This window comes from Rattus norvegicus, chromosome 16, assembly GCF_021556685.1.
Source record: "Rattus norvegicus strain SHRSP/BbbUtx chromosome 16, alternate assembly SHRSP_T2T, whole genome shotgun sequence".
Classification (NCBI taxonomy): domain Eukaryota; kingdom Metazoa; phylum Chordata; class Mammalia; order Rodentia; family Muridae; genus Rattus; species Rattus norvegicus.
The window spans coordinates 73,982,534-74,009,642 of NC_141549.1; the positions used below are offsets into that span (position 1 = coordinate 73,982,534).

The window sequence follows — 27,109 nt, forward strand, 5'->3', positions numbered from 1 at the left end:
GTTCATGAGAGTAAACTAGAGGTCAGAGACTATGCTGGGCTTTCCTTGGACTTCCTTTATCAGTGCAAGTAATAGAAATCTCTCTACCTTGGCCTCAGGTAGAATTTTCAAACAAGGGCAAAGAACAGCCACATTCTTCATTTTCATCAAAATATACGAATCATCTCCAGAATTCAAATCACCCTCTGCACCTTTGTCTTCCATATTCCTAGTAGAATGGCCCTTTAAGTCCTACTTAAAGCATTCTATGGCTTTCTAAATCTAAGGTCCCAACGTTCACATTCCTTCAAGCAAAAACATGACCAGGCCTACCACACCAATACTCCAGTGTCCCAAAGTCCGTATTCCTCCAAACAAAAGCAAGGTCAGGCCAGCACAATATCCCACTCATGACGCCGACTTCTTAGCTAGGGGTCCCTTGCTGAGAAGACACACCTTGACCAAGGCAACATTTAGTTGGGGCTTAAGAGGTTTAGTCTGTTTATCACCACGGCAGGAAGCACGGCGACATCCAGGCAGATATGGTGGTGGAGAAGGAGCCAGTAGTTCTCCATCTTGATTGGAAGGCAGCCAGGAGGAAGTTCTCAAAGCCCGCCCCAAAGTGGCACACTTCCTCCAACCAGGCCACACCTAGTGTCTCCCTGGGCCAAGCATATTCAAACCATCACACCAAAGTGAATTGAAAGTCAGCTTGACTGTGGTATTGGATAAAGAAACCTACTGTAAGGTGCTTACTAGATACTAGAGGCTGAAGGAAACAGGATCATTCACTCTATCACACACAACGATTTTTAGTTAATTTCTACCAGATTTATCTGGAAAAAGATTTTAAGTGTTATCAAAAAGATCTATCAAGCAGGTATGGTGGTGCATGCTCTTAAAACCAGCACTTGAGAAGAGAATGAGGAAAGAGAGTTAAAAGCCATCCTAGTTTTGAGACAGACAGACCCACAATCAAAAACAAACAAAAAAGATGCTTCAGATAACAACCTGTTCTTTTCCATTGAAGAAAAAATGTATTTGATGCCTATGGAGTAGCCATATATTGGAAGGAAAAGACATAGATACCATTACTATCCAGCAAGCATTATAATATTCTTGAGTTACCGTATACCCCTTTCTTTCTCTAGGAGACACCTTCTATTTTTGACTTTTCTTAACATTATTTTTATATGTAAGGATTTTTGACTGCATGTATGTCTGTGTACCTACACAAGCCAGAAGAGGGCATCAGATACCCTGGAGCTGGAGAGGGTTGAGAGCTACCACATGGGTGATGGGAATTGAACCTGGGTCTGCTAAAAGAGTAGCCAGTGTTCTTAACTAGCCACTGATCAATCTTTTCAGCCAAAGGTATCTACTTCTGTGGTCCTAGCACCTAAGTCCTAGGTCCTGGACCTAGACTTTCTGGATTCAGCTGAGGGATAGTGTTTAATCTCTTAAGTTTATCAATGTACAAGGTACAGATGTGTAAAAACATCATGTCCTATCCTATACAGATGAAAAAGGGGAAATTCCCCTTCTGTAGATTACTGTAAATATGGAGTTGAGCTGCAGCTTAAATTAAAAAATGTAGAGCCCAAATTAACATTGAGTAAAGAAACTACAATAAAGTATATATTTTTTGGACATAGATCCATAAAGGAATGAATATATGTGTGTGTGTGTGTGTGTGTGTGTATGAGTGTGTATTTATATAGACATATATATAAATGTATAATATATGGGCCATAGTAAAAAGTAAGATATTAATATGCAAAGTATTTAAAAGCCACTGTGAATGTTATATATCAGTCAGTGGTCTTTCAAGACTTATAAATTTTAAAGTAAACAAAGAAACAGAAGCATAACACATTAAAATAAACTATTTTTATTCCAAAGAATAAATGCCAAACAAACTCTTCAAATCACAAGCTTTGCAAGAAGCCTCTGCTTCTCTGCATAGACCCTGTGAAGTAGGCACCGTACACCATGGGGCTCAGGAACTCTGCTGTCTTCCGCAGCACTGAGAATGGTGGCTATAGAAACCCAACCCCAGCGAGTTGTTAATGGACCAGTTCCCTCTCGTTCCCCACAGAGCTGCTCAATCATCATCTGTTCCTGGGCCTGTACCATGGCTCTGTGGCCATCACTATGGTTACTATGTTCTGTTGCTTTGATTTGTGTGACCTCTGAATACGAAGTACTGCTGTGATGTTCAACACTGATCGACTCTGCTCGCTTTCAATACTTTCTCAAACTGCTTTTGCATTATCATTAATGATCAGTAAAGATGAGGGGTTAGGAGATGACAAATTCTGAGATACCACTGTGTTCCCTTTTTTGGTTCAGTAAGACTTGAGTGACTTCATAGTGGTTTTGTATGTTACAGATTTTGTACAGTACACCTCTTCTCGGAGTATTAGAGTAAGTCCAAATATTACAGAAGTGTGACAGTTGGAGCAGAACACACGCACAGAAAATAAAATCATTTCAGTAAATCAGAGCTATAGTCCACATTGCACTTTTAAAAGGTGGAAAATGTTTTCCCAGGCTGGTAACGAGCTCCCCACTCAACAGCTTCCGGGTTGGTGACGAGTGGCCACGGTTCTGTGGTGCCTGCCACTCGTACTTCATTTGGAAGCATTCACTGGAGATGGGTAAAGGCTCTGAGGAATCTTCTTCCTGGAGCTTTAGCTTAGAAGCACCAAAACTGTTCCAGTAAAGGAATAATGTGTTATGAAAACCTGACTCCAGAGAATCCCAGTTCCTCCTGCTTCTCCTCAGACTAGCTTTTGTGCCTACCTAAATCTCACTAGTTCCATTCTGTTAGGAAAACAAAAGTCTTTCACCCACAGGATGAAGGTCTTCTCTCTGAAACAGGAAGCTGATGGCACTCTACCGTCCTCATAACATCTTCTAAGGATAAAATAAAAATTATGAGAAATTGCACTGATCATGTATATATAAGGACTGGTTTTTGTTTTATGTTTTTTTTTTTAAATGGCAGACAACATCTTTGTGTTAAGCCTACATTAGACAAACTGACATTTCATTCAGAATTTCATTATTTGGCAGCTAATCTGATTTTTTGGGGAACATGACATATTTTAGCTTTATGTCACACACACACACACACACACACACACACACACACACACACACACACACACTGACTGAGGCTGACTAGGAAACCAAGGGTGACATCAGATGACAAAGGGTCTCAGCATCACCTCACACCCTCCATCCAGATGCTCCCTGGGAAGCAGTGACAGCTGGGGTGAGCATCTCAGTTACAGGACTCACTCTACGCAAACAAAACTACAGACCTTACGTTCCCATGTCAGGGCCATAAAAAACAGCAGAAACAGTCTGACCCTCATTATTGAGGTTCTCATACACATTTCCTCATTCTGCCCAAGACGTGATGAATCTGAGCCATCTAGAAGATGAGATTTCTGCATTTTCAGGGCAACAGACAGCTAATCAAATACCTTCATTTTGCCGGAAGAGTTAACTCATAGTTTGTAAAATCTAAATACTGTTCTTTGTACCTTCCTAAAGGCCCTGACGAATGCCAATAGAAATAACCAGCCTGTTTCCTCAAAATGCTATCAACTACTACTAGTTTGCAATGTTACTCAGGTTCCTAGAACAAAATAATTTCCCTTTACAAGCTACTTTCTTTCCTTTTTCATTGCACTTTATTTTATTTACTCTGTGTGTGTGTGTGTCTGTGCATGCATGACAACGCACATGTGAAGGTCAGAGGACAACTTGGGGAATCTGTTCTGTGCTTACCTTATGTGAGGCCCAGAGTTCAAACCCAGGTTGTCAGGCCTGGTGGTAAGCCCCTAACTCACTGCCCTGCTTTTGGCTTGAGTAGGATCTCACTCTTTAACTCTAGGCCGACCTTGAACTTGTGGCAATCTAATACCTCAGCTTCCTGAACGCAGAAATAACAAGTAGAAGCCACCACAGCTGGCTACAGTTACTTTTGTACTTGTTTCTATAAAAAGTCCAAACTCTGGGTTAATGTCGTAACTGAGTGGCAAAGGCCACTCCAGGAGATGCGTAGTTTTCACTCTGTTAATCCTCCTATTGATTAAAGTGTTCTAGAGACTGAAAATAAGGTCATATCAGGAAGTTCAAGTTTCTTTCATTTTCAGTTGATCACAAAGAATTATACAAAAATGAAAAGCAGAGCTGCTCCAAGTCCACAGAGCTTAGCATACACTGAGACACTGACCTTTCCCTAAGTATCATACACTATTTTACTTTAACAAAAGTATTTAGGTAAGTTTCAAAGTTCTCTATTATTGTATGGGTACCCACTGAGGAGGACGATTTGTACATTCAGCAATACTGAACTACGTATCTAAGCTAAATAATTTGCAGAAAAAGAAAACAACAAATTACCCCTTTCAGCTCGTTTCATACTTTTTTACAGACAACACAGAATGAAGATAAACCTGTAGCTCACTATAAATTTGATGTTAACATTAGAAGCTGTAGTATGTAAATGTTCCAGTTGTATATTCATAGGCATTTGTCAAATGACAGCCAAGTGTTTTAGGCATGTAAAATAATATCTGGGTGATCGATACGGCCATGGATCCTTTTGTTTGATTTTTATATAAGCTCCAATACTCTAGTAAACTCATTTCTCTCATCTGGTTAGTCTTTGGGTTATCACTTCTCGATACATAATGGAGATGTAAATAAGCAACAGGAAGATAACAAAGAAGTCATCTAGAAAGCCCAGAACTCCAAACAGGGCTTCAGGAACAAAGTCCAGAGGGGATACTAGATAGAAAAAAGCCCCCATCACACAAAGCATTATCCTAATTCGGAACATCCAGAAGAGACCCCCGACTGAAAACACTTCCCTGAATGCATGTCTCAGCAAGGTGGGGAGATCCATGATCCTTTCCATAATCTGAAGGAGGAAAAACAAGTACTAGAATTTAGCCTCTAAAATATGAAATTAAAAAGTAACATAATTTTCATATTTTCACAGAGTCAGCTAAGACAAATTAAGGCGTTTCATACACTTAATACCAGACTTTCCAACTAAACATTTAAAAGTTAGTTACTAGATTTTTTATAAAACAGGTCTTTTTATAGACAACTGAAAAGCAATGAAGTATCAACATCCTTAAAAGGTGGGATACAGATTAAGAACATATTATCTGAAAGTCTGATATAGACTTTTAAGTGTCCTAAAACATAAAAGGCTCTAAAGTCTAAAGGCTTTTGAGCCAAAAAGTTTTGGATTTCAAAACATAATTAAATTTGTGATTTTATGATTTTCAAATTCAGGAGGCTTTATTTGTAAAATCCATGCAAATACTCTAAAATCTGAAAACTCTTGGTTTCAAGTATTTCAGATAAGTGGTTCTAAACCTAGTCATCTAAAACTGAAGTTACTGATCAGTGATCTAATAAAATAAGCCATGAAACCGTAGGCCAGGAATTGTGGCTGTAATTTCCAGCCTGGAAGGCAGATAATCAGCAATAGCTCAAGGCCAGCCTGGGCTACAGAGTAAGACCCTCCCTCTCAAGGCCAGCCTAGGCTACAGAGTAAGACCCTCCCTCAAAAAAATTATGTAGGCTTATAGTCTGAGATTCATTCCCAAGTGTCAGATATACTATCAGGGTATATCTGGGGTGGATTGAAAAGTAATAAATTATTAAATGAGGTGACCTTAGGGTACCACTTCCTAACAAGTCAGAGGTAATATAACAACTGAGTATTTAACTACCTGAAAAAGGTCTATGTGATAATAAATAAATAAATTAATGAATAAAAAAGCCAGACTATGTATGAGTTTTATAGCACTGGGGACTGAACCTAGGCCCTTGGTAGGCAAGCGTTCTCTCCTGAGCTGCAGCTCCTTTCACGTTTTATTCAGAGAACATCACATCAAAGTACTATGCTATCTTTGAATTTGTGATCCTCCTGGTCCAGCCTCCTGAATACATGGGATTATGTCTGTTCTACCAGGCCTGGGAATTATACACAAAAATTGAACTAAAGAGAGAGAGGGGGGGGGGAGAGAGTGTGTGTGTAAAATAAAATGAAATGAATCAATATCTTGGGGTCGGAGAGGTGGCCAAGAGGTAACGTGCGCTTGCTATTTTTGTTTCCAGCTCCCACTCTAAGTAGCTCACAATCACCACTCCAGTTGCAGAGGTTCCAGTGCCCTCTTTAGGCCTCCAAGGGCACCTACATGTGTGTGGGGCACATGAATAAATGCAAGCACACATATCCACAGATGAAAATCATTTTAAAATGCTCAGTCAAAAACAGCAGGGGAACTATGTCTGGTGGCACGTGCCTTTAATCCCAGTACTTGGAAGCAGAGAGGAGTAGAGCTCTGGGATTTCAAGGCCAGCCTAGTCTACATATCAATTTCTAGACACCCAAGGCTATATAATGAGACCCTAGAGCAAAAAATTATGAATAAATAAATAAACTCTGCCCTCTGAGAAAGCTGGTGATTGGCAATGATGAAGGTTAAAACTTAGTCCAAAATACATACTACACAGTCCAATAGCTGGTTGGCAAATCTGATTTTATAAAAAGTATAAAGGCTCGCTCTGACTCTGTACCTGCTATAAGATTACTTACAGATCTAGGCTGCCCAGAGAATCTCCGGTTATAATCATTCACATCTTGACGCAATCTTACAACATCCTGAGATTGATCATCTTCACCAAACACTGTGAGGAGAAGAGTTACCTGTGTGTTACAGGAAAAAGTGGTTAGACCTGCACTGTTACTATCCTGTGTTCACTTTGTGTTGTTCTAGGGAATGAGAAAAGCTTCGGAATGTGCACTTCATTCATCCCTTTGAATAAAGGCAGCATGGGGGAACATGGAAGTAATTACTGCCTTACAGTAAACTGTAATACAAAATGTAATCTTTAATTTCTCAAGACAGGACTGGAGAGATGACTCAGTGGTTAAGAGCACTGACTGCTGTTCCAGAGGACCCGAGTTCAATTCCCCAGTAACCACATGGTGGCTCACAACCATCTGTAACAGGATCCAGTGCCCTCTTCTGGAGTGTCTGAAGACAGCTGCAGTGTACTCATAAACAAAAAATAAATAAATCTTTAAAAAAAATTTTCTCCAAGACAAAACAGATTCAACATCTCAACACTTTAATATTTTCCTGTCCATATCAGGGGCTAAGATCCACAGTTCTCTGGAAAAACATATACTTGTAGATAAAAGGATGATAGGAAAACCCTCAGTAACAAAGTGACATTAAAAGTATAAAGCTATGGTTTTCAGAGAACACAAAGCGCCTCTGACTGACCTGTTCTACTCACATTTGACACGTCTCTGAGTGCTGCCACAGTGCAGAAAGTAAAGCACTGTATGGCCTGGCTCTGAGACCAGCCCTTGTAATCAGGAGATGGAAGTCTTGTACTGTGCTGGAACTAAGGTTAGTCTGCTGCTTTCATGACCCAGGGAAAGATGGGTCACAGCTGCCTAAGGATAATACCGGGGCCTTGAAGAGCATACACAGCTAAGAATGTAACAACCCGTAAAGAGTGAGGCTAATGCATACACTGAGATAAAACGGAAGGGGCTAAATCAGGTTCAGGGGGCTGCAGAGACAGCTCAGTGGGTAAGAGCACTGGCTGCTCTTCCAGAGGTCCTGAGTTCAATTCCCAGCAACCACATGGTGGCTCACAACCATCTGTAATGGGATTCAATACCCTCTTCAGACTTACAGATGTGCTTGCAGACGAGTACTCATTTACATAGAACATAAATAAATAAATCTTAAAAAAGAAAAAGAACAGGTTAGTTTTGGATCATTCTAGATGTTTTTATCCTTCCTGAGGACAAGAAAAGCACTAATCAGATATTTTCCAAAGGTAAATGAAGGAGTGATTAAGTGGTATGGACAACAGACACAGTCATCCATGCCTTCACAGACCTGTTAATAAAAACATAGTCTCTAAAATAAGGAAATAATTTTAAGTCTCTAGCAGGATTAGCCCTTAAAGTCAGCACCATCAAATCAGATCTTAAGAGATCTAATCTTCATGGTCTTTTCCTTCTTGTAACTATTCTTTTCTTAAAGCTAATGTAAGGTTTTAGAACACAAACTGTTTGGTTTTTTTTTTTTTTAAATGCAGTCTTGCTAGAAATGGTGGTGTATACCTTTAAATCTCACTTTGGAAACAGAGACAGGTAGATCTCTGTGAGTTCAAGGCCAGCCTGGTTTACACAGTGAGTTCTAGGACAGCTGGGGTTGACTAGTGAGCCACTGTCCCTAAACAAACAAATGAATGGATGTAACTGAGCATGCACTGTGACTAGGCACTGTGTTAGTGATGTGCACACATGGAAGAGATGGCACAGCCTCACCATGAGGGACTTCAGCATCTGCAAGACAGACAGGAGGCTGACCTGTTACACAGCCTGTTACATGGCACTGCCGGTGGCATCAAAACTGAACTTTCACTTGGGAGGTCCAGTAAACCTGAAGAATAAGGAAAAGCCTGCGGCACTAGGAGGAGTGTTTGGTAAGCTAATGTAGACAGAGTCGTGACCGTGTGCTCAAGCCAGAGACTGTAGCCTGCCTCTTATTCCAAGGTCATTTGCCAGTCAAGCAGCAGTCGCAGCAGTACTCATGATGGTCCTGCTTCCAGGTTAAACGACTGAAATCATGGAAGCAACAGCCACCAGACTAAGAGAGCCTTACTAATCCCTAGTCAGTTTTCAGTACAAACACTCTAGGAAAGCCATGGGTAAAGAGAAAAAGTGGGGTTGGGGATTTAGCTCAGTGGTAGAGCGCTTGCCTAGCAAGCACAAGGCCCTGGGTTCGGTCCCCAGCTCCAAAAAAAAAAGAAAAGGAAAAAAAAAAAAAGAACCCAAAAGCTTCTAAAAAAAAAAAGAGAGAGAGAGAGAGAAAAAGTAGGCTGAGTGTGTGTGGCAATCTGAACAGGAATGGTGCCCATGATCTCATACTTTCTGATGTTTGGTCATTAGAAAGCGGCACTACTTGACAGGGGTTAAAGGTGTGGCCTTGTTGGAGTAGGTCTGGCTGCTAGAGGAAGTGTGTCTGTCACTGGGGGGCTGGGCTGTGGGGTTTCAAATGCTTCAGCCAGGCTCAGTGGCGCTCTCCTTGCTGCCCTTGAACCTGCAGAATGCTCAGCTCCTTCTCCAGGACTGTGTCCTCCTGCTTGCCGCCATGCTTCCTGCCTTGATCATGGCCCACACTTCTGAAACTGGGAGCCAGCACCAGCTGTTTCCTTTATAAAATTTGCCGTGGTCATGGTGACTCTTCACATCGATAGAACTCTGGCTAAGACATGGTGGGACTAATTTTTTCAGTTTCAGATACACTACCTGGCCTCCATGTTTCTGGAAAAAGGTAAGCACTGCTGGCAATTAGCTTATGGAAATGAATTGCTCATGTCCATCAAACTAGCCACAGAAACAGTGTGAGAGGGACAAATCAACGTTCCTTCTAACCATGTGGGAAAAGTGAAAAGTTCTGAGGTAGTCTGGGACTGCAGAAATGAAAAGGAAACAAGAAGCAAGTCTGGCTCTCCTGCTCCAACAGTAATGGGGGATGATTGCTAAAACAAAGGAAACACACATTGTAAGACTACCCGAGTGGCTTCATTATTAAAGTCCAAAGAAAAGGGGACAAGTTAAATACTAAAATATTTTAAAAAGGAAGAATAAATATATTTTCCCAAAAGAGAACTCGCTTATCTCTTGTTTTTCACTACAACTGTAGGACTTCAAATAGAATTTCCTTTTCTATGATACCTTAGTGATTTTTTTAAAAAATATAGTGGGGTCACAGATACAGGAGATCAAAGTGCAGCAGTCTGGCTGCAGGAAGGATGCTCGGTGGTTAAGAAAGCTCCCTGCTCTTGCAGAGGACGGAGGTTCCGTTCACCGCGGCAATATGGTGGCTCCTAGTTACTTATAGCTTCAGGGTGAGAGGATCCAGCGCCCCTGTGACCTCTATGGATGCTGGCACACAGGCTGTGTACTTACACTCAGGCACAGACACATAAAATAAACCATTTTAAACCAAAAGAAGCCCTGATATTTATGAAATGAAATTCCACAAGTGACACTTTATAACCACAGAAGTTACCGTTTGTCTACAGATAGGACAACTGATTGCGCCAAGCCAAGACCCGTATCGCCAGTATGCAATTATGCAGGAACCTAGAAGAATAAGAAGACATCAACACTGGAGCTTTAAAGTTCATATATGCTGGTCAGTTTCAACCATTTAACAGCATTCCTCTCCTTAGAGCATTGTTTTACTACATTGTTTATCTACACCGCTTAGTAAATATTCCTTAAAAGAGTTACTTCATACAACCAAATCTTCAAGTAAATTAAAACCTGGCAATTGGGCTGGAGAGATGGCTCAGTGGTTAAGAGCACTGACTGCTCTTCCAGAGGTCATGAGTTCAATTCCCAGCAACCACATGGTGGCTCACAACCATCTGTAATGAGATCTGGTGCCCTCCTCTGGCCTGCAGTCACATATGCAGGCAGAATGCTGTACATAAAATAAATAAATAAATCTTAAAAAAAAAAAAAAAAAAAAAACCAACCTGGCAATCATTCCCAACCACTAAAAAACATTTTTATTTCAGCCACTAATTAAGCAATGGACATTTTTATACAATAAAAAGCAAATATTAATCACCTCAATTACTGAGGCCTCAGAGAGAACAATTTCCTATGTAAAATAAACATGATACTATGTATGACAAACTATAAGATACTATTTGTTCCAAATTTGATGTATTGGAAAACTATTTATTTTAGGAGTTCACTGAACCAGCAAGGTGTGGTGACACATACCTACAATCCTAGCACTTGGGAAGCAGAGACCTCTGCATTTCAAGTGAGAGGGCTCTTTGGGCTACCCAGTGAGACCCTGTCTCAACAATACCAAGGTTTAAAAAGACAAATTAAGTAAGCTGTGGTGGATATAATCCCTTTACTTAGGAGGTTGGTAAAAGGATCAGGAGTTTAAGATCAACCTCAACTACACAGAAAGTTCAAGGCCAGCCTCAGCTACATGAAACCTTTCCTCCCTGCCACTCTAAAACCTGAAAACCAATTACTCAAGTAGTGGGTTTCCTACTTATCTTAGCTTAATGTCTGAAGGACTTACTGTACGAGGTGATGTTCATGAGGATGGCAGTAAAGTCTCTACTGTAGAACCAGGAGCACCTACCTCAGTTTCTCTGAACCAATGTAAAATAGTTGGATGTGGTGGCACACACGTGATCCCAGTACTGGGGAGGCAAAAGAAGAAGGCTACTTGGGGTTCACTGATGACTCGGGCTAGCCTTCCTGACAAGCTCCCTAACAGTAAGAAACAGGATCTCCCCTGTGCCTGGGGAGTTGCTGAGTGTGTAAAATCAGAGCAGGTGTGAGGACTCCATCCCAGCCTGATCCCATGATCCTTTTGTTACTGCTGCTGCTTAAATCCAGCCCCTCCAGTTTGTGCCTCTGATTCCAAAGCAGAAAATGTGGCATATGAAGATTCCTGAACCATGATGGCCAGTCAGTCTAGCCAGATGTGCAAGCTCTAGGTTGAGTAAGGGTCTCGTCTCAAAAATAGGAATAGAGTGATTGAGGAAGATATCACCACATTCATGCACACCCATCCCACCACGCTACATACACAAAAGAAAAAGAAAAAAGGTAAAGAGTGTCCTGAGAAGCAACCCCTGAGGTTGATGTGGGATTCCACAAGCACCCACACCATATACACATATATACTCACATGATCACACACACACACACACACACACACAGAGAGAGAGAGAGAGAGAGAGAGAGAGAGAGAGAGAGAGAGAGAGAGAGAGAGAGAGAGAGATTCATGAACAACAAAACAACCAAAGATAGCAACCCTGCCGGAAGAAATAATTTATAGGACCTCAGAAGTGGTAGGGTCACTCAGGAGATAAACACTTAATTCAATCCGGTAACATGAAGGAACATTTTTACTGTCTGATGCTTTTAAAGGGCCAAAGGTCTTCATGTATTCTAGGCAAGTACTCTAAAAACTCAGCTACATTCCCAGGCCATGTTCCTTACTTTGACCTCTCCAGGACAGAATTTAGAAGAGGCAAGAGCAATCCAATTGTGGAAACTGAAGTGATACGCTCCAGTCAGTTACAAGACAGCTAAACCTTAAATTGTGGGATGGTGAATGAAAAGGAACAGACAGAAGGTCAGAGACGTCAACCTGAGTACAGCACTTGAACTGAACTCTGTAGGAGAACTAACGAGGTAGAAAACAGGACACAGACATTTCTGTTCTTCATAACAAGAGTTAAAGCAGAAAGAATGGCTTGTGAGAAAATGGTGAGCAACCACTTAGATTAGCAGGAACCAAATTACAACCAACTCACCAGCTTCATGAGTCTAAGAGCTAAACAGTTCCCTCGTCCCTGTGCCTTCATGGAGCTCTGTGCTAATCACAGTCTACTAAGTACTCTGGCATTCTGCTCACACATGAAACCTGTATGAAAGCAACAGCTGGGGTTGTAGAGATGGCTCAGTGCTAAACTGCATGTCCCCAGAGCCCATGTGAGATAAACAAAGGTCAGGAGGTTAGGGAGCATCCACATAAAAGCCAAGTACGGTGGCATGAGTCTGTAAGCCAGCATGAGGGGTAAGTCACCAAGGCTTGCTGGCCAGCTGGTCTACCTTAACCACTGAGTCCCAGGTTGGTGGTAGGGGTGAGGGGTTGGGGGTCTGGGAGTGCTGGGGGCAGGGCAGACTGAGAGACTGAGAAAAGCCAGGTGAGATGGCGCATACATTTGATCCAGCATTAGGTGGATCTCTGAGTTTGAGGCCATCCTGGTCGACACAGTGAGTTCCAGGAGAGCCAAAGCTACATTAATAGAGATACCCTGTCCCAAAAAACAAACAAAAAATAACACCAACAACCATAAAAAACTAAGATGAACAACAACACCAACCCCTGACCTCAATACACATAAATGGTATGTGTGCTCACACACATGCACACAGGTATGTGTGCCCACACAAATACATGAATCTGCCTGTACACATACAAATATTGAATCTATGACCTTTTTACCCAAAAATTCAGCCTATTTTGAGAAACACTGCATTCATTTAATCTCGAATATCTTTTCCTCAAACTAGAGTGTGGGAGTCCTTATTTTATGTAACACCTTATTTTATGTAATTATGTAACACCATTTGTCTTCACTGAAAAACTATGACTCAGCAGATTAAATGCTTCAGCTCATCTGCTATTAGATGCCTGATTCTGTCTCATTCAGTTTTCTCCCTCCACAGAAAAAGTATTATCTGGTGTGAAAGATGACTTAACTTTCATCTCAATCTATCTAGTTGCAAAATGAAAACAAACTCTCACAGGCTTGAGAGAGTTAATAATGTAGATTATAGATGTAAATAAGATGATTCTACTGCTGCCTGTTCTGACTTACTGTAATGGAGCAGAGGTGTTAGCTACATAAAGAATTACTGAGCTAAGAGCTCTTGACACACAGAGTATTAGTATACATGATCTGCTGTCCAGAGACTAATTTTTGAGAAGTTACATAAGAAATTTTTTACCTTTAGATTTACTGAATAAATAAACATAACATGGCTTAGTTGGTAGGGGCAGCTTAGCATGCACAAGGTTATCAACGATCCTTAGTACATAATTAGCACGGTAGTGTGTGCCTGAAATCTCAGCACCCAGGAGGTGCTGTGGATCAGAAGTCCAAGGTCATCCTGGGCTACACAGCACATCTGAGGCCAATCTAGGATACCTGAGGCCCATCTCAGAAGAAAAACGCACCTAACAAGGAGAGCAGGGTATCAGCAGTAATCTACCCTATTACCTCAGACCCAGAGGTAAAAGCAAGAACACAATACAACCATCTTTCAATTGACAGGATTATCCACCAGTGAATTAGCTAAGCTTGAGCTGGCAAATAAGTTCATTTTGCCTGCCAAGCCTCACAAAGTGCCAATACCTGCCCGGAGGATAATTAAGGCCGTGTTTAGATTCAAGAGAAAGGAGGGCCAAATGTATTAGGAATGCCTACTATAGGTTTGAGAGCAGAAGATTTCTGTTGTTTTTTAGCAATCCAAACAATAATTAAAAGATTGCTACAGGGCTGGGCAGTGGCCTTAGTGAGCAAAGCCTTGGCCATACAAACTTGTGGATCTGAGTTCAGAGCTCTAGAATCCACAGAAGGCCAGAAGCAGGGGCACATATCTGTAACGTTAGTGCGCCCAAGGCTGGATGCACAGAAATAGCTCATAGGCTAGCTAGCTTGGCATGTGTAGAAGTGAGCAAGAAATCCTATCTTAAGGAAGAAAGCAAGGACTCACCTGGATTCGTCACCCTATACACATACTATGGCATCACCTATATACATACTATGGCATCACCTATATACATACTATGACATCACCTATACATGTACTATGACATCACCTATACATGTACTATGACATCACCTATACACATACTATGACATCACCTTTACGCATACTATGACATCACCTATACACATACTATGATATCACCTATACATGTACTATGACATTACCTATACACATACTATGGCATCACCTATACATGTACTATGACATCACCTATACACATACTATGACATCACCTATACATGTACTATGACATCACCTATACACATACTATGACATCTGGCCACAGAAGGTCTAAACCAAAACAAAAGAAATAAAAAAGAAAGAAAGAAAAGCTGAAAGATCATCAGCAGAGCTCAGAGAAAGGCTGGGCCAAGTTCCTGAGGGAGGAGCTGTCCTCCCTTGTCAACAGTGAGTAATAAACTTTAACAGATAACTCAGTGTTGCATCATATGTTAGGTATGTGGGGAGAAAAACTTTAGTAAAGTTGGGCATGGTGGTACACATCTGTAATCTTATTTTGGAGGTTCATGTAGAAAGATTGCCAGTTCAGTGTCTGGCTGATGTACAAAGCAATATATTGTCTAAAAAAAAAATCAAAATAACACCATAGCTGAGTCAGATGGCAAATGCCTTAAGTCTTGGCATTTGGAAGGCAAAAGGAGGTGAATCTCTGGATATGACGCAAGCCTGGTCACATAGCAAGTTCTAGGTCGGCCAGGGGTACAAGGTGAAACCCAGTCTTTAAAAACAAAACCTGGGGGAGCTTAAAATTAATGGTTGCAGAAACGCAGAACTAGATTCAATATAACAATCACAATGTATGGGAAACTCAGCATTGCAAGGTAGAGATTTCGAATGTCTCAACCCCAGCAATATCAGTAATAAAACTGTAAGAACTCCATGCTGGAGTCAAACAAGACACGATAGGGAAGACACAATAGAGGATCAATATATGCTACACTTTAAATTAGTCTTTAAGTAAAATTCAGAACATATGGGACTAGTTAAGACCAATCTTAATGTATATACTAATGGATAAAATACTTCATTGGCCATTTTTATTTAGTATCTGTAGGTTCAAAGGGTAAAACATAAAAAGAAAAACTCTTTGTTATTTAACTTGCAACTAACAGAAAGGACTACGATTGCAAAGTGGGCCCAGTGACTGGCCATATCTAAGTTAGGAGGAGTTCTTTAGAGTGAACTTCCTGTAGGCCGCCAATCACAGCAGAATTAAGGACAGAGCTTAAAGCCAGCTCTTAACAGCTGGGTTACCCATTACAAAACATCTTGCCTTCTCTGAGCCTCAGTTTCTGATTTGTGGTGGATGGGATTAAAAGTATTAACCTTCCTGTACAGTGGGCATATTCCAATCTTGTCTGGTCCTAAGAAACAGTATTACTCCCTATGAAATCTTTCCGGGGATCAGGAAAGCCAATGAGGAGTAGAAGGTACCTCTTGCTGATATTAAATGTGAATATATGCCCTCCAGTTCCTGAAGGTCACACAGAAAGAGTAAAGACAACTAGTGGAGGTTTGTGGCTTATTCTTGAGACAATAACCTTGCCATGGGAAGTCTGAATAGCATATAAAACTGACAAAAGTTGAGAAGGACACAGTGGACCCCATAATGTTACTTGAAAACTTGAATGATTCTTCCAAGAAACACATTGCTAATGATTTAGAAGTTTATTGAGTTTTATATTTTTCTAAAGCTTGGAACCCACAAATGATAACACACTAAAGAGAAAATAAATTATGATTTAGTACCTGTCTCTCTGTGTGTACTACCACACACATGGGAATATATGGTTTGGGTTTTTTTTGTTTTTTTTTTTTTGTTTTTGTTTTTGTTTTTGTTTTTTTTTTTTTGAGACTGGGTCTCATGTAACCCAAGCTGGTCTTGAACTTGTTCTCTAGCTGAGGGTGACTTTGAATTCCTGACTTTCCTTCTTCTACTGAGTACTAGAATTCAGGCATATGCCACCATATCTGGTTTATACAATCCTGGGGCTCAAGCCCAAGACTTCTGCATGATAGACAGGCACTCTACCCACGGAGCAACATCCTCAGACCTTTATAATACACTAAACAACAACTATTGTTTCAGTGGCAACTAGAGTAGGATTTCTGAAGCAATCTACTCTTCTCAGAAAATAGATGTGAAGAAAAGAAAATAAGCAATCTAGCCTACTGACAACTCACATGGGTGCTGACCTAGTTACTTTAACCAAGTATGATATCATTCGCTCACCACAAAAGAGATGTCCACAGTTTGTTTCGACAGGAAAGGAGGCTTGGTGTAAGCAGATTGGACAGTACATCTCAGTGTAGAACTGCTGTCGAGCAGGAGCAGGGACATCCTGGGGAGAGGACAGACATTTCTCAAAACAGAAATTACACATATGCAGTAGTTTAAGATCTTGCATGTCTGAGAAGCTTGCAAAGTTATATTATTTTATTTGAACTCTGGCCTTCACCTTCCTCTCTGTACACAACTTGAAAATGTAGATTAACTCAAAGCTGGCTTTTGTACTTTATTAGAATGCATACGTTATTTTGAGTTCCACAGCTGCTGTATAAACTCGAGAAGCACCGCCATGCAGGCTTTAGTGTAGCCCAGCGGAGAGTGCCCGCTGGACATGCAGGCACTGGGCCTGGTCCTCAGCACCATCAAAAGAGAAACCACCATTCTTAATCAATCTTTACATTTTAAAAAACCTTTTTGGTTTTTTAAAACAGAGTCTTGCTTTGTAACCCTGCCAGAGCTGGAACTTACAGCAGCAGTTCTACGGCAGCTTGTCAAATGCTAGCATTGCAGGAATGTGCCTGGCTTCATCCCTTACTTCCTTTTCATTTAACAACTGTCTCCAGTTCAGGGCTGCATATCTGCTCTCTCTTCCACAGGAAGAGAATTAGACTCCCAGTTAAGATTATTTGCTCATCTTCCCAGTAGGAAAAATGAGCACTTTTGATGACTTGCACTTTGTCCTATACAAAGTCGCCCTAGTAGATGTTCACGTGCTTTTCCCTGCACGTGTCTGTAATCCCAATAGCTAGGGTGTGGGGGCAGGAAGGTAAGATTTCCAAGTTAACCTTGGTACCTAACAAGTTCCACGGTTGGGCTACATGAGGCCTTGTCTCAAAACTTTAAACTAAGCCAATATATAATAGATGTACATTCCTTGGCTGCATCACTGTCGGGATCAGATAGTGGTGTTAAGTGAAATTACAGTACAAGTAGCATACATCAAATATGATTCTGGAGTAAAAGTGCCACGAGGGCAAAACCTCCACTTACACGACTCACTGTAGTCCTAAGGCCCTAGCAAACTATCTAGCACTAACACAGAACATACACCTTCATCAAGGGGCTGGGGAGCTGGCTGTGCAGTTTCGGGCATGACCTGTTCTTGCACTTCATGCATTTGGTCCCCAGCATCCACATGATGGCTCACAATCATCTCTAACAACCTCTTCTGAGTTCTATGGCACCGAGCACATACATGATACACACACATTAGGCAAGATATCATACACAAACAATAAGTAGGTATTAACTTTTCAAATAAAATTATCACAAAAATCAAAAGTAGTAAATATAAACTTAAGTATAAATGAACTAAAGAACTTTTGATACAATGTTAGGATAGTATAATTAGAATTTTTATTTCTTAAAACAGCACTAATTACTAAAATAATTGAAGGTGCCATTGTCATTCCAGTGTTAATTGTACAAAATGAAAATATTCAAATATTCAAATACTGCCAGGTAGTGTTGGTACACAACTTTAGTGTCAGCACTCAGGAGGCAGAGGCAGGCAGATCCACATGAGTTGGAGCCAGCCTGGTCTACAGAGTGAGCTGCAGGACAGCCAAGGATACATAGAGAAACCCTGCCTCAAAAAAAAAAAATTAAAATAAAAACTTCCACCTTTCTTTTTGTTTTTTAAAGAATATAACAACAGAAGCCTAGCAGAATAGCTCCTGTCTATAACCCGGCATCAGGGAGGCAGAAGCAAGTGTGTCTCTAGGAGTTTGAGGCCAGTTTGGTCTACACAGCAAGTTCTAGACCAGTCAGGACCACGTGATTCTGTCTCGAACAAAAAAAAAAGAGAGAGAAAACAAAGGAAAAAGGGAGTTTCTATTTCATTTCTGTTAAGGTCAACTACATTTTTTTATACAAACAACAGATACAAAAATTGTTCTCTTTTAGGACAAGTTAATAAAAACCCTGCCTGTATCTGTAACTGGACTTTTGGCTACTTTGTGGGTTCTTCCTTCTTCCACCCCTCCAACCCCCTAACGCTAGGTAGGAGTGAAAAAGGATTGAGGAGAAAGAGGGTGATGATGTCATTAGACTACTTCCTGCTGACTAGGGCATCAAGTTCCTTGGGGGCAAGTCTGATTTCTCTGTCAGGATATCTGGTTTCTTCCTTTCTTCTCTTTGCACCTGGCTGCTTGACAAACCACGACCAACAGCATCCAGCCACCAACCAGCCAACCAGCAGCCACCTGCGAGACTCTAGCACTTAGACACCCTCTGAAGAGTTCCCAGAGTTCCAAACGTCACAGCGGCAGAGACTATGCAGCCGGCAAACCCATGCATCTGCTTAAACATGATGCAAATCACAGTCAGCCGCTGTGGAGAGCGTGAAGGAGTACCACATCCCACACCTGGAGCTAAAACATATTCCAGTAATACTTCCGTGTTTTTCAAAGAAACCGAAATTCTCACTGCATGAATCTGTGTAGATTGAGACCAGTCAACGTGCTGCGGGCTGATGGCTCTTGCCAGTCATTCCAGCACTTGGGGTGGGGGTGGGGGTCCTAGTGGTCTGAATGAGAATGGTCGTGTAAAATCTGAATGCTAGGCCTCTGGCTGATGGGCTGTTTTGGGAAGGAGTAGGAGATTTGGCCTTGTTGTCACTCAGGGTAGACTTTGAGGTTTCAAAAGCCCACCTGAGGCCCAGACTCTCACTCTTCCAACTTATGATAAGATGTCAGCTCTCAGCCTGTCTGTCTGCGGCCACATTCCCTACCATGATGATAATGAACTAACTCTGAAACAGAAAGCAAGCCCCAGTTAAATGCGTTAATTTATATGTTCCTGTAACTGGACTTACAGTTACAGCAACAGAAAAGTAGCTACAACAGAGGTACAGTCAGGAGTTCCAGATCATTCTCTAGTACCCAGCAAGTTCCAGGCCAGACTGGAATAGATGAGCTTGCCTTAATGTCCCTCCAATCCCCTGAAAAGAAGACAATGTGCTTAATCTGAAAATACATAATCTGAAAAGAACAATATAATGTAAGGAGTAAAGTAGCTGATGTTTCTTAAAGTTACTTTCTAATGTCTTATCAGCACTGCATATAGCAGGAAACTATAGCACCCCTTATATGATACATATGCTACATAACCATACCTGCTCTGTTTGAAGTTGTTCTCGAAGCACCCTGACTAGCTCTTGGTTTTCTGGATGAATGTTCTGCTGTACATTTCTGTTGGATAGAATTTATAAAGTTAGATTAACCCATCCGCTTATTAGTCTAATTTTTGACGCTGAACTACTGACAACCACAGTTGATGAGATGGCTCTGAGGATGCAAGCACCTGCGGTTAGACCCCCAGAACTCACGTCAAGGTAGAGGCAGAGAACAAAGCCGTCCTCTGACCTCCACATGCACATCATGGCAGGCATCCCCAACACCGGTAAGAATAACTTAAATTAGAACTGATTTATTTTGTGTGTGGTATGTATATGTATGTATGTATGTATGTATGTATGTATGTATGAGTATATATATGTATATATATGTGTGTGTGTGTGTGTGTGTGTGTGTGCTACGATGCATGTGTGGAGGGTATAATTTGTATAATTTACAGGAGCTGCTTCCCTTCTACCATGCGCGCTCTGGGACTGAATTCTAGGCGTCAGGTATAGCAAAAGTATTTACCCATTAACCTATCATCCTAGTCCAGTAATTTTTTTTTAATTTATAAAAAGAATTACATCGAGTCTGGAAAGATGGCTCAGTGGTTAAAAGCACTGGATGCTCTTCAAGAGGTCCTGAGTTCAGTTCCCAGCAGCCACGTAGTGGCTCGCAACCATCTACTCTTCTGGCAAGCAGGCATGCATGCAGAAAAAGCACTCCTATACACAAAATACATAAATAATTTTTTAAAAAATCTTTTTAAAAAGGAAAGAAAAGAACTACTGGTGACTGAATGTAACAAGTGTAACTGATGATATACAACTGCACTCCAATCCGATAACTGTGCATTCTAGGCTACTCTGTGACAACTTCCTCCCAAATCTGAGATCAACTGATTTCAGGTTTCAGTGATAATGATAAAATCCAGATGTCCAGTATCTTAGGAACTCATTGCAAGCTAGTAAGTAATATACAGAGCAATTAACACATTTCTTTTGTGAAACTTCTTAAATAAGCAATTAGAAAGTTCTACATATTATCTATCTAAACACTTTTCCACATCTAATTGGGTCTTTCTCCTAATTCTTCATGTTTAAGGAGAAGGGAAGACAGCAGAAGTTAAAATTATACATATAATTATACTATAATGCAAAACTGCCAAAACTAACTGTGCTGATTGGTTTTTGTCAACTTGACACAAACCTAGATATGTCTGAGAAAAGAGAATCTCAACTGAGAAAAATGCTTCCATGAGATTAGCCAGTAGTAACGTCTACAGGGCACTGTCTTAATTAATAACTGGTATCCAACTCACTATGGGTGCTGCTACCCCTGGTCCTGGATGGTAAGAAAGCCAACTGAGCAAGCCATGAGGAGCAAGCCAGGGGGTAGTGTTCCTCCATGACCTCTGGTTCAGTCCCTGCCCTGAGTTCCTTTCTTGATTTCTCTCAGTGGTGGAGTATAACCTGAGAGCTGCAAAAACAAACTCTTACTTCACAGGTTTCTTTTGGCCATGGTCTTTATTACAGTAATGGAACACAAACTAAGACATGAATATACCACTTAAAAAGTGCAATGAAAAACCAGAAGCAAGAAGTTGTCAGCCAGGATTAGGCCAAGAGAGCACTGGTTATTAGTAATGAGGTGTGTGTGTGGGGGGGTGTTCTTTTGTTTGTGTTTGTTTTTTTCTCTCACTTTTTCCATTTATTTATTTTGCACACATTATCCATATCACCCACTAGTTGGTACATTCAATTATAAAAAAGTTTTAAACTAGGATACCCTCATAGGAAATACTGCTATTTTAGTCAAAGTGGAAACTATGAATTTTCTTTTTTTTTTTTTTTTTTTTTTGGTTCTTTTTTTTCGGAGCTGGGGACCGAACCCAGGGCCTTGCGCTTCCTAGGCAAGCGCTCTACCACTGAGCTAAATCCCCAACCCCTGGAAACTATGAATTTAAATATTCTCAGGCAAGTCAGGAAAAAAAAATATGGTAGCATTCAAAGCTCAATGGGAAATAACATTCTAGTCACTGGGACCAGCTATCACTAGAAAGAATCAGTCATTGCCCTTTAGAAACACTCAGTACGTGACGTCATTGACTCTTTGCTCTCACCTGAGTAGTGCATACAGGAGAGAGGCGATCAAAGCGAAGCTGACCACCACTGCCACAAGTACTTGGTCGCTTACTCCTTCTATAACTGAATCATCCTGCTGCAAACTTTGAACTTCGCTGTAGTATCTGGCCATTACAGGTCTAAAATACGAAGAAGTGAAAATGAAATATATCGATAAAAGCAATGTCAGGATGGCTTACGTCTAACATATGCAACACTTATAGCACGCTCGTTAATGCATGCATCATTCCGTATAGCTCCAGTTATGGTTCCCCTACTGATGAGTTCTGTTTTGCTTTCTAATTTGCCAGAGTCTTTATTTGGGGGAGACAAAATACTATTTCTTTAAGGGAAACAACTATTTTATCACCCATATACAGATTTTTAAAGCAAATCTTTTAAAAATACCTTTTCCGGATGGCTGGAGAAGTAGTTCAGTTGGTAGAATGGTCGCCTACCATGTACAAAGTTCTGGGGTTGCTCTCCAGACTTTTTTTTTTTTTTCTTTTTTTCGGAGCTGGGGACCGAACCCAGGGCCTTGCACTTGCTAGGCAAGTGCTCTACCACTGAGCTAAATCCCCAACCCCCTGCTCTCCAGAATTTTATACAACTGAGTGTAATCGTGTATTGTGGACGGAGGCCAGGGTAGGATTACTGCGGGTTCAAAGTCAGTTTGGATTACTGGGTAGGGGCAGTACTACTGAAATAAAACCTTTATTCTGGTTAGGGTTAGTTCCTTTAAGGAAAAGGAAATTCCTCTTCCCCAGTTGCTCCTTTAACCCAAATAGCTCTCACCCCTTGCTGTCTTAGCATGTAAAGAGTAACCCAGCACACGCTCAGCACACAGAATCTAGGGACCCACCAAGCTTAGAGTACTAGTAATTTGATAAGCAGAATTCACTTGGGCAGGAAGACATTGGTCTTTCTAGTAAAACCATTTGAATTAATGCAAGCCTGGGGTTTGAAAACTCTCAGCCAAAACCGAATGAAGCTCTATTTATGGTTCAAAATCCCTTGAACTACACAGCATAAAGGAATCGCTTTGAGAGTATGTGTATGCAGTAAAGAAGGAAGACTCCTTCCCAAACTCTGGAGAAAAATGATAGTACCCAAGACTACAAGTATGAGAGGAGACAATTAATCACAGGTAATTCTCCCCGACCCCTCAGGGAACGAAGCTCAAAGTCTTATATAATAGCTAAAGGGAATGATGGGAATATTTAATGAAGTATGTAATAGTAAGAATAAAATTCTGAATCTATGCATACTTTGGACAGAAAGGTTTTATCCAGGGCTAAGGATCTATCGAAGATGGCAGTGTGTGTGCCCGGCATTCAATTTCAATCCCTACCACAAAATTAACTGACCCACACCTGGAATCCCAGCACTTGGGAGGTAGAGATGGGAGGATCAAATATTCAAGGTCATTCTTGGCAACGCAGACCCACACAACTGATACTGGCTAAGGATGCATATTCCCTATCTGAAGTCGTGAATTTCACCTCTCTTAAGAAGAAAATACTGAGTGTAAAAAACCAATTCTCCTGCAATGGATCTGAATTAGCTGCTAGTAAATTATCTCTTGTGACAGAAACCTAAGCAAAGAAATGTGTGGAGGGCAGGTCTCTCAACTTTACACAGACTGCCAGCCCAATACAAGGAACTCCTAAGGACAGGTTCAAATTCCCATTGTAAAATTCCCATTATAAAACTACATACAAGGGGCGGGGGTGCAAGCAAGCTCTACTTCTGCCTTCATTTAAAAACAGCCAAAGGAAGTGCCATCTGAAGCTGGGGAAGGAGAGCATTTGAAGTCTCAGGATACGCCAGACAGACAGTGTAAGGCTTTTCCTTTATTAGGTATTCTCTTTTTAAATTAGAAATGCTATGGATGCCATCAAAGTCCTAAAAAAGGGGCTGGGAATGTTGCTTACTCCATAGAGTGCTTGCTTAGCATGCATAAAGCTCTGGGTTCCATTACTAGCACCACATAGACATACTGGGAAGGTAGAGATAGGAGGTTCAGAAGTTCAAGGCTATCCTTGGCTATAAAAGAAGTTGGAGGTCAGCCTGGGCTATGTAAGACCCATCTCAAAATAATATATGGATTTGTAGGCAGGGTGCTTGCTTTTGATCCTAGCAGTCAGATGGTAGAGGCAGGCAGATCTCTGTGATATTGGGAGGGCTGGGTATAAACAGTGAGTTCTAGGACAGCCCTGGTTATGTAGAGAAAGGAAGGAAGGAAGGAAGGAAGGAAGGAAGGAAGGAAGGAAGGAAGGAAGGCAGGCAGGCAGGCAGGCAGGCAGGCAGGCAGAAAGTGTAACTCTCTCCCTTGGAGTCAATAAATAGACACCTAACACTGGGACGCCACGGTCCTGGTGTCCGAATCAAAGATCAAAAGCAAAGGGCTCCTTTATTGTCTCTAGAGTTTCAGCTTGGCTTGGACCCCTGTTATCAACATAACCAGCCTATTCACCCACCTGAATCCATGCAGGAACCCACCATTTCCTGAGCATTCAGTTTGGCTTTTTACCTTGCACTCTCTTCTCTTAAACCCTGACTCCAGCAGCTCCTTCCTTGCACTGGTCTGGTTAATTATCTATCAGTACAGTTTCTCTCAGCCCTTTTCTGAAATCTTTTCAACACACACACACAAACACAAACACACACACACACACACAGAGAGAGAGAGAGAGAGAGAGAGAGAGAGTGTGTTACCTGTACCTTGTGATGTATCATAGGAGAGTTAATGTTACTAATGAAGACTGGAATAAAAGAACCTACTTTGGCCTCAGTCAGATTATCAAAGTAGGGAGGATTATATAACAAATATCACTGGACTTTGTATATTTATTGTTATTCAATAATGTCTAATTTTGGAGTGACAAAACATGCTCATCTGTTTCTGTGTGCTCATAAGCAAATCCAAAATCCGTCATATGGAATAGCTCCCTCTTCCCCTGAACTCATAGGCTGCTGTGGCTGAGAACTAACCTCCACCTGAGCAAGGCCTACAACGACAGCTCCCGAAAGTCCCAACTCCCCTCTCTTGGGTCTTTTTCTAACACTGTCATGGAAGGCGCTACCCTTTCCAAGTAGGAATACCAGGGTTTCCCATAACAAAGGTTTCCCCTACCAGGTTCCTGTAGCATCCTGATGGTCAGATGGCTTCTGTAATCACTTTCAAGGAGTTCTTAATATCATTTCTGCCCCAAATAGTAGTTGGAAGCACAAACTGAACCAGTAATACTGAGGCCTAAAAGCGCCGTGGACTCACAGATTTGAAAGGACATACTGTAAATCAACTGTGTCACAGCTTTCAAGACTTAGTCACTGAAAGGTGACACCGGTTCTACAGAAACATTTTAACATGGAATGCTGGACCTCTAGTCTGACAAAGATCCAGAGGCACCCACATAGATGCCGTAAGTACAGGAGAATCAAAGTTAGGATTTCTAAAGGTATTTCCGCTCCTGTTAAGAAGACTGTGAGAAAAATCTTTGAAAAGGCTTCAGACAAGATTTATTATTTATTTGTTTGTTTATTTTTGGCACCAAAGATTGAACTCAGGCCCTGATGTTTGCTAGGGTAGTGAAATTAGCACTACATTGTCAGCCCAAGATTTTTTAAATCTATAAGATGATCGATTACATGTGATCATCACGCAGTAGTCGATAAAAAGATTCTTTAAAAACTCAGTGCCGCCAGCGGTGGGAGGCCTTTGATCCCAGAGATAGAGGCAGGAAGTTTGAAGTCTGCCTGGCAGCTAGGGCTACATAAAAACCAAGCAAGGAAAACAAAACAAAAAACTCAATGCTTTTTGGAAGTTCTAAAAGCTCAAGGAGGAAACCAACTTCTAATGGGAAAGGAGACATCTCCGGGAACTGCAAAAAAAGTGACAGTGTGTCCTGGGAAGTTAACTTCCCAAGCACTCCTAAGCAAAATCTGCATGATCTGGTAGTTATGCATACCTTTGAATCCACAATTCTCCTAGGGCTCCAAAGCATATATCTTGTATCTTGGTGTCTTGGAAACGCCAATATCTTTGCATTAAGGTCCAGGTAGAAGAATGTTTATTATAGCATTATTCTGAGACGCCCTAAACTGGAACAAAGTGTACATCAATAGTAGAACGGGGACAAGGCTGTATTCACACAATGGGATACTAGACAATCATGGGATTTTTGCAGATAATTTAATATTATTTAAAAGCCAAAACCACAATACATATCCACTCATAAAAGTTCAAAATCGAACAAAGGAAAAATATACCACATGCATACTCATCTGGTAAAAAAGTGAAAAGGGAAGGCAATGAAGTGCCTGTCACAAAAATTAGGCTAGAAATGGTATGGATGGAAGAACTCTTGGGAATGTGGCTATTCATTTTATTAATATTCCTCAAACATGTACTCCTACGCACTGCTCTGCACACAACTTAAAAACGTATATGAAACCCTACAGTGCCTGTATAAAAAAAAATCAAAAGTCGGACAAGGATGCACCTCAATGGAGCCAACTCCCAACACAAGAAACAGGCCTTAGGAACAGTAGGGGTCCTTACGCACTGGTGAACTGGCGTCCACCCTCTCTCACTTCGGGTAAAGTTTTGTGGGAGAAGGGGGCTCCAAGGAGGAACGCCGGGCTCTCCACGGCCCGGCCAAACCGGCCCACAGCCACCGAGACGCGCCCACGTCAGCCGTTCCACCTTCGTCCAGAGACTCTGGGCCGGCTCGGGCGATTCAGGGCTGAGCCTAGGCTTCCGGAGGCAAGCGGCGCGCGGAGCCCACCCTCGCGCGGTCCCGCAGCTCCCCACCGCGCCAAGTCCCGCCGTCCCGGCCCTCCGCGGGCCCGTGCGGGGGCGTGGCTTGGCACACGCCCGCGGCCCGAGAAGGGGGCGCGTACCTCGTCGCGGCAGAGGAACTACCGTGCCAGTCCTGTGACAGAATAGAGTTCATTTCCGGGGACTACCTAGCTACTCCTCCCGGTGCAACTACAGGCGGCTTCTAAAGCGAGAGCGCCGGCGTCGGCGCACGCGCAGTGCGGAGCCTCAGCGAGGGCGAGCCGACTGGAGAGAAACACGGGCCACCACCGCAGAGCCCGGCTGGGGCGCGCGCCC

General features: G+C 41.7%; 2 protein-coding genes across 22 annotated transcripts; one reads left to right on the forward strand and one right to left on the reverse strand.

The window, feature by feature from the left end:
• The window catches only part of Erich1 (glutamate-rich 1), a gene marked incomplete at its 5' end in the record, with an annotated part of 52,793,804 nt that overhangs the window by 43,111,974 nt on the left and 9,654,721 nt on the right, over positions 1–27,109 (forward strand).
• On the reverse strand, positions 1,855–27,109 carry Rnf170 (ring finger protein 170). 22 transcript variants are annotated; one of them, XR_015639514.1, is made up of 10 exons: positions 26,896–27,109; positions 25,962–26,089; positions 21,990–22,130; positions 19,864–19,939; positions 16,692–16,800; positions 11,226–11,286; positions 10,122–10,195; positions 6,614–6,724; positions 2,785–4,918; positions 1,855–2,692 (listed from the first exon to the last, which is right to left on the reverse strand). XR_015639514.1 is itself a non-coding variant. In XM_087588884.1 (8 exons), the coding sequence occupies exons 2-8, from the start codon at positions 26,039–26,041 to the stop codon at positions 4,649–4,651; spliced, it is 861 nt and encodes a 286-aa protein (XP_087445010.1). In that variant the 5' UTR covers positions 26,042–26,089; positions 26,896–27,109; the 3' UTR covers positions 1,855–4,648.

What these genes read in the sequence shown, in the direction of transcription:
- Rnf170 (XM_087588884.1), bottom strand. Translation starts at nt 26,041, where the DNA reads ATGCAAAGATATTGGCGTTTCCAAGACACCAAGATACAAGATATATGC. An exon ending in GGAGAATTGTGGATTCAAAG is followed by an intron (nt 22,131 to 25,961) that starts GTATGCATAACT and finishes TTCGTATTTTAG; the next exon opens with ACCTGTAATGGCCAGATACT. An exon ending in TCTCTGGGCAGCCTAGATCT is followed by an intron (nt 4,919 to 6,613) that starts GTAAGTAATCTT and finishes TTCCTCCTTCAG; the next exon opens with ATTATGGAAAGGATCATGGA.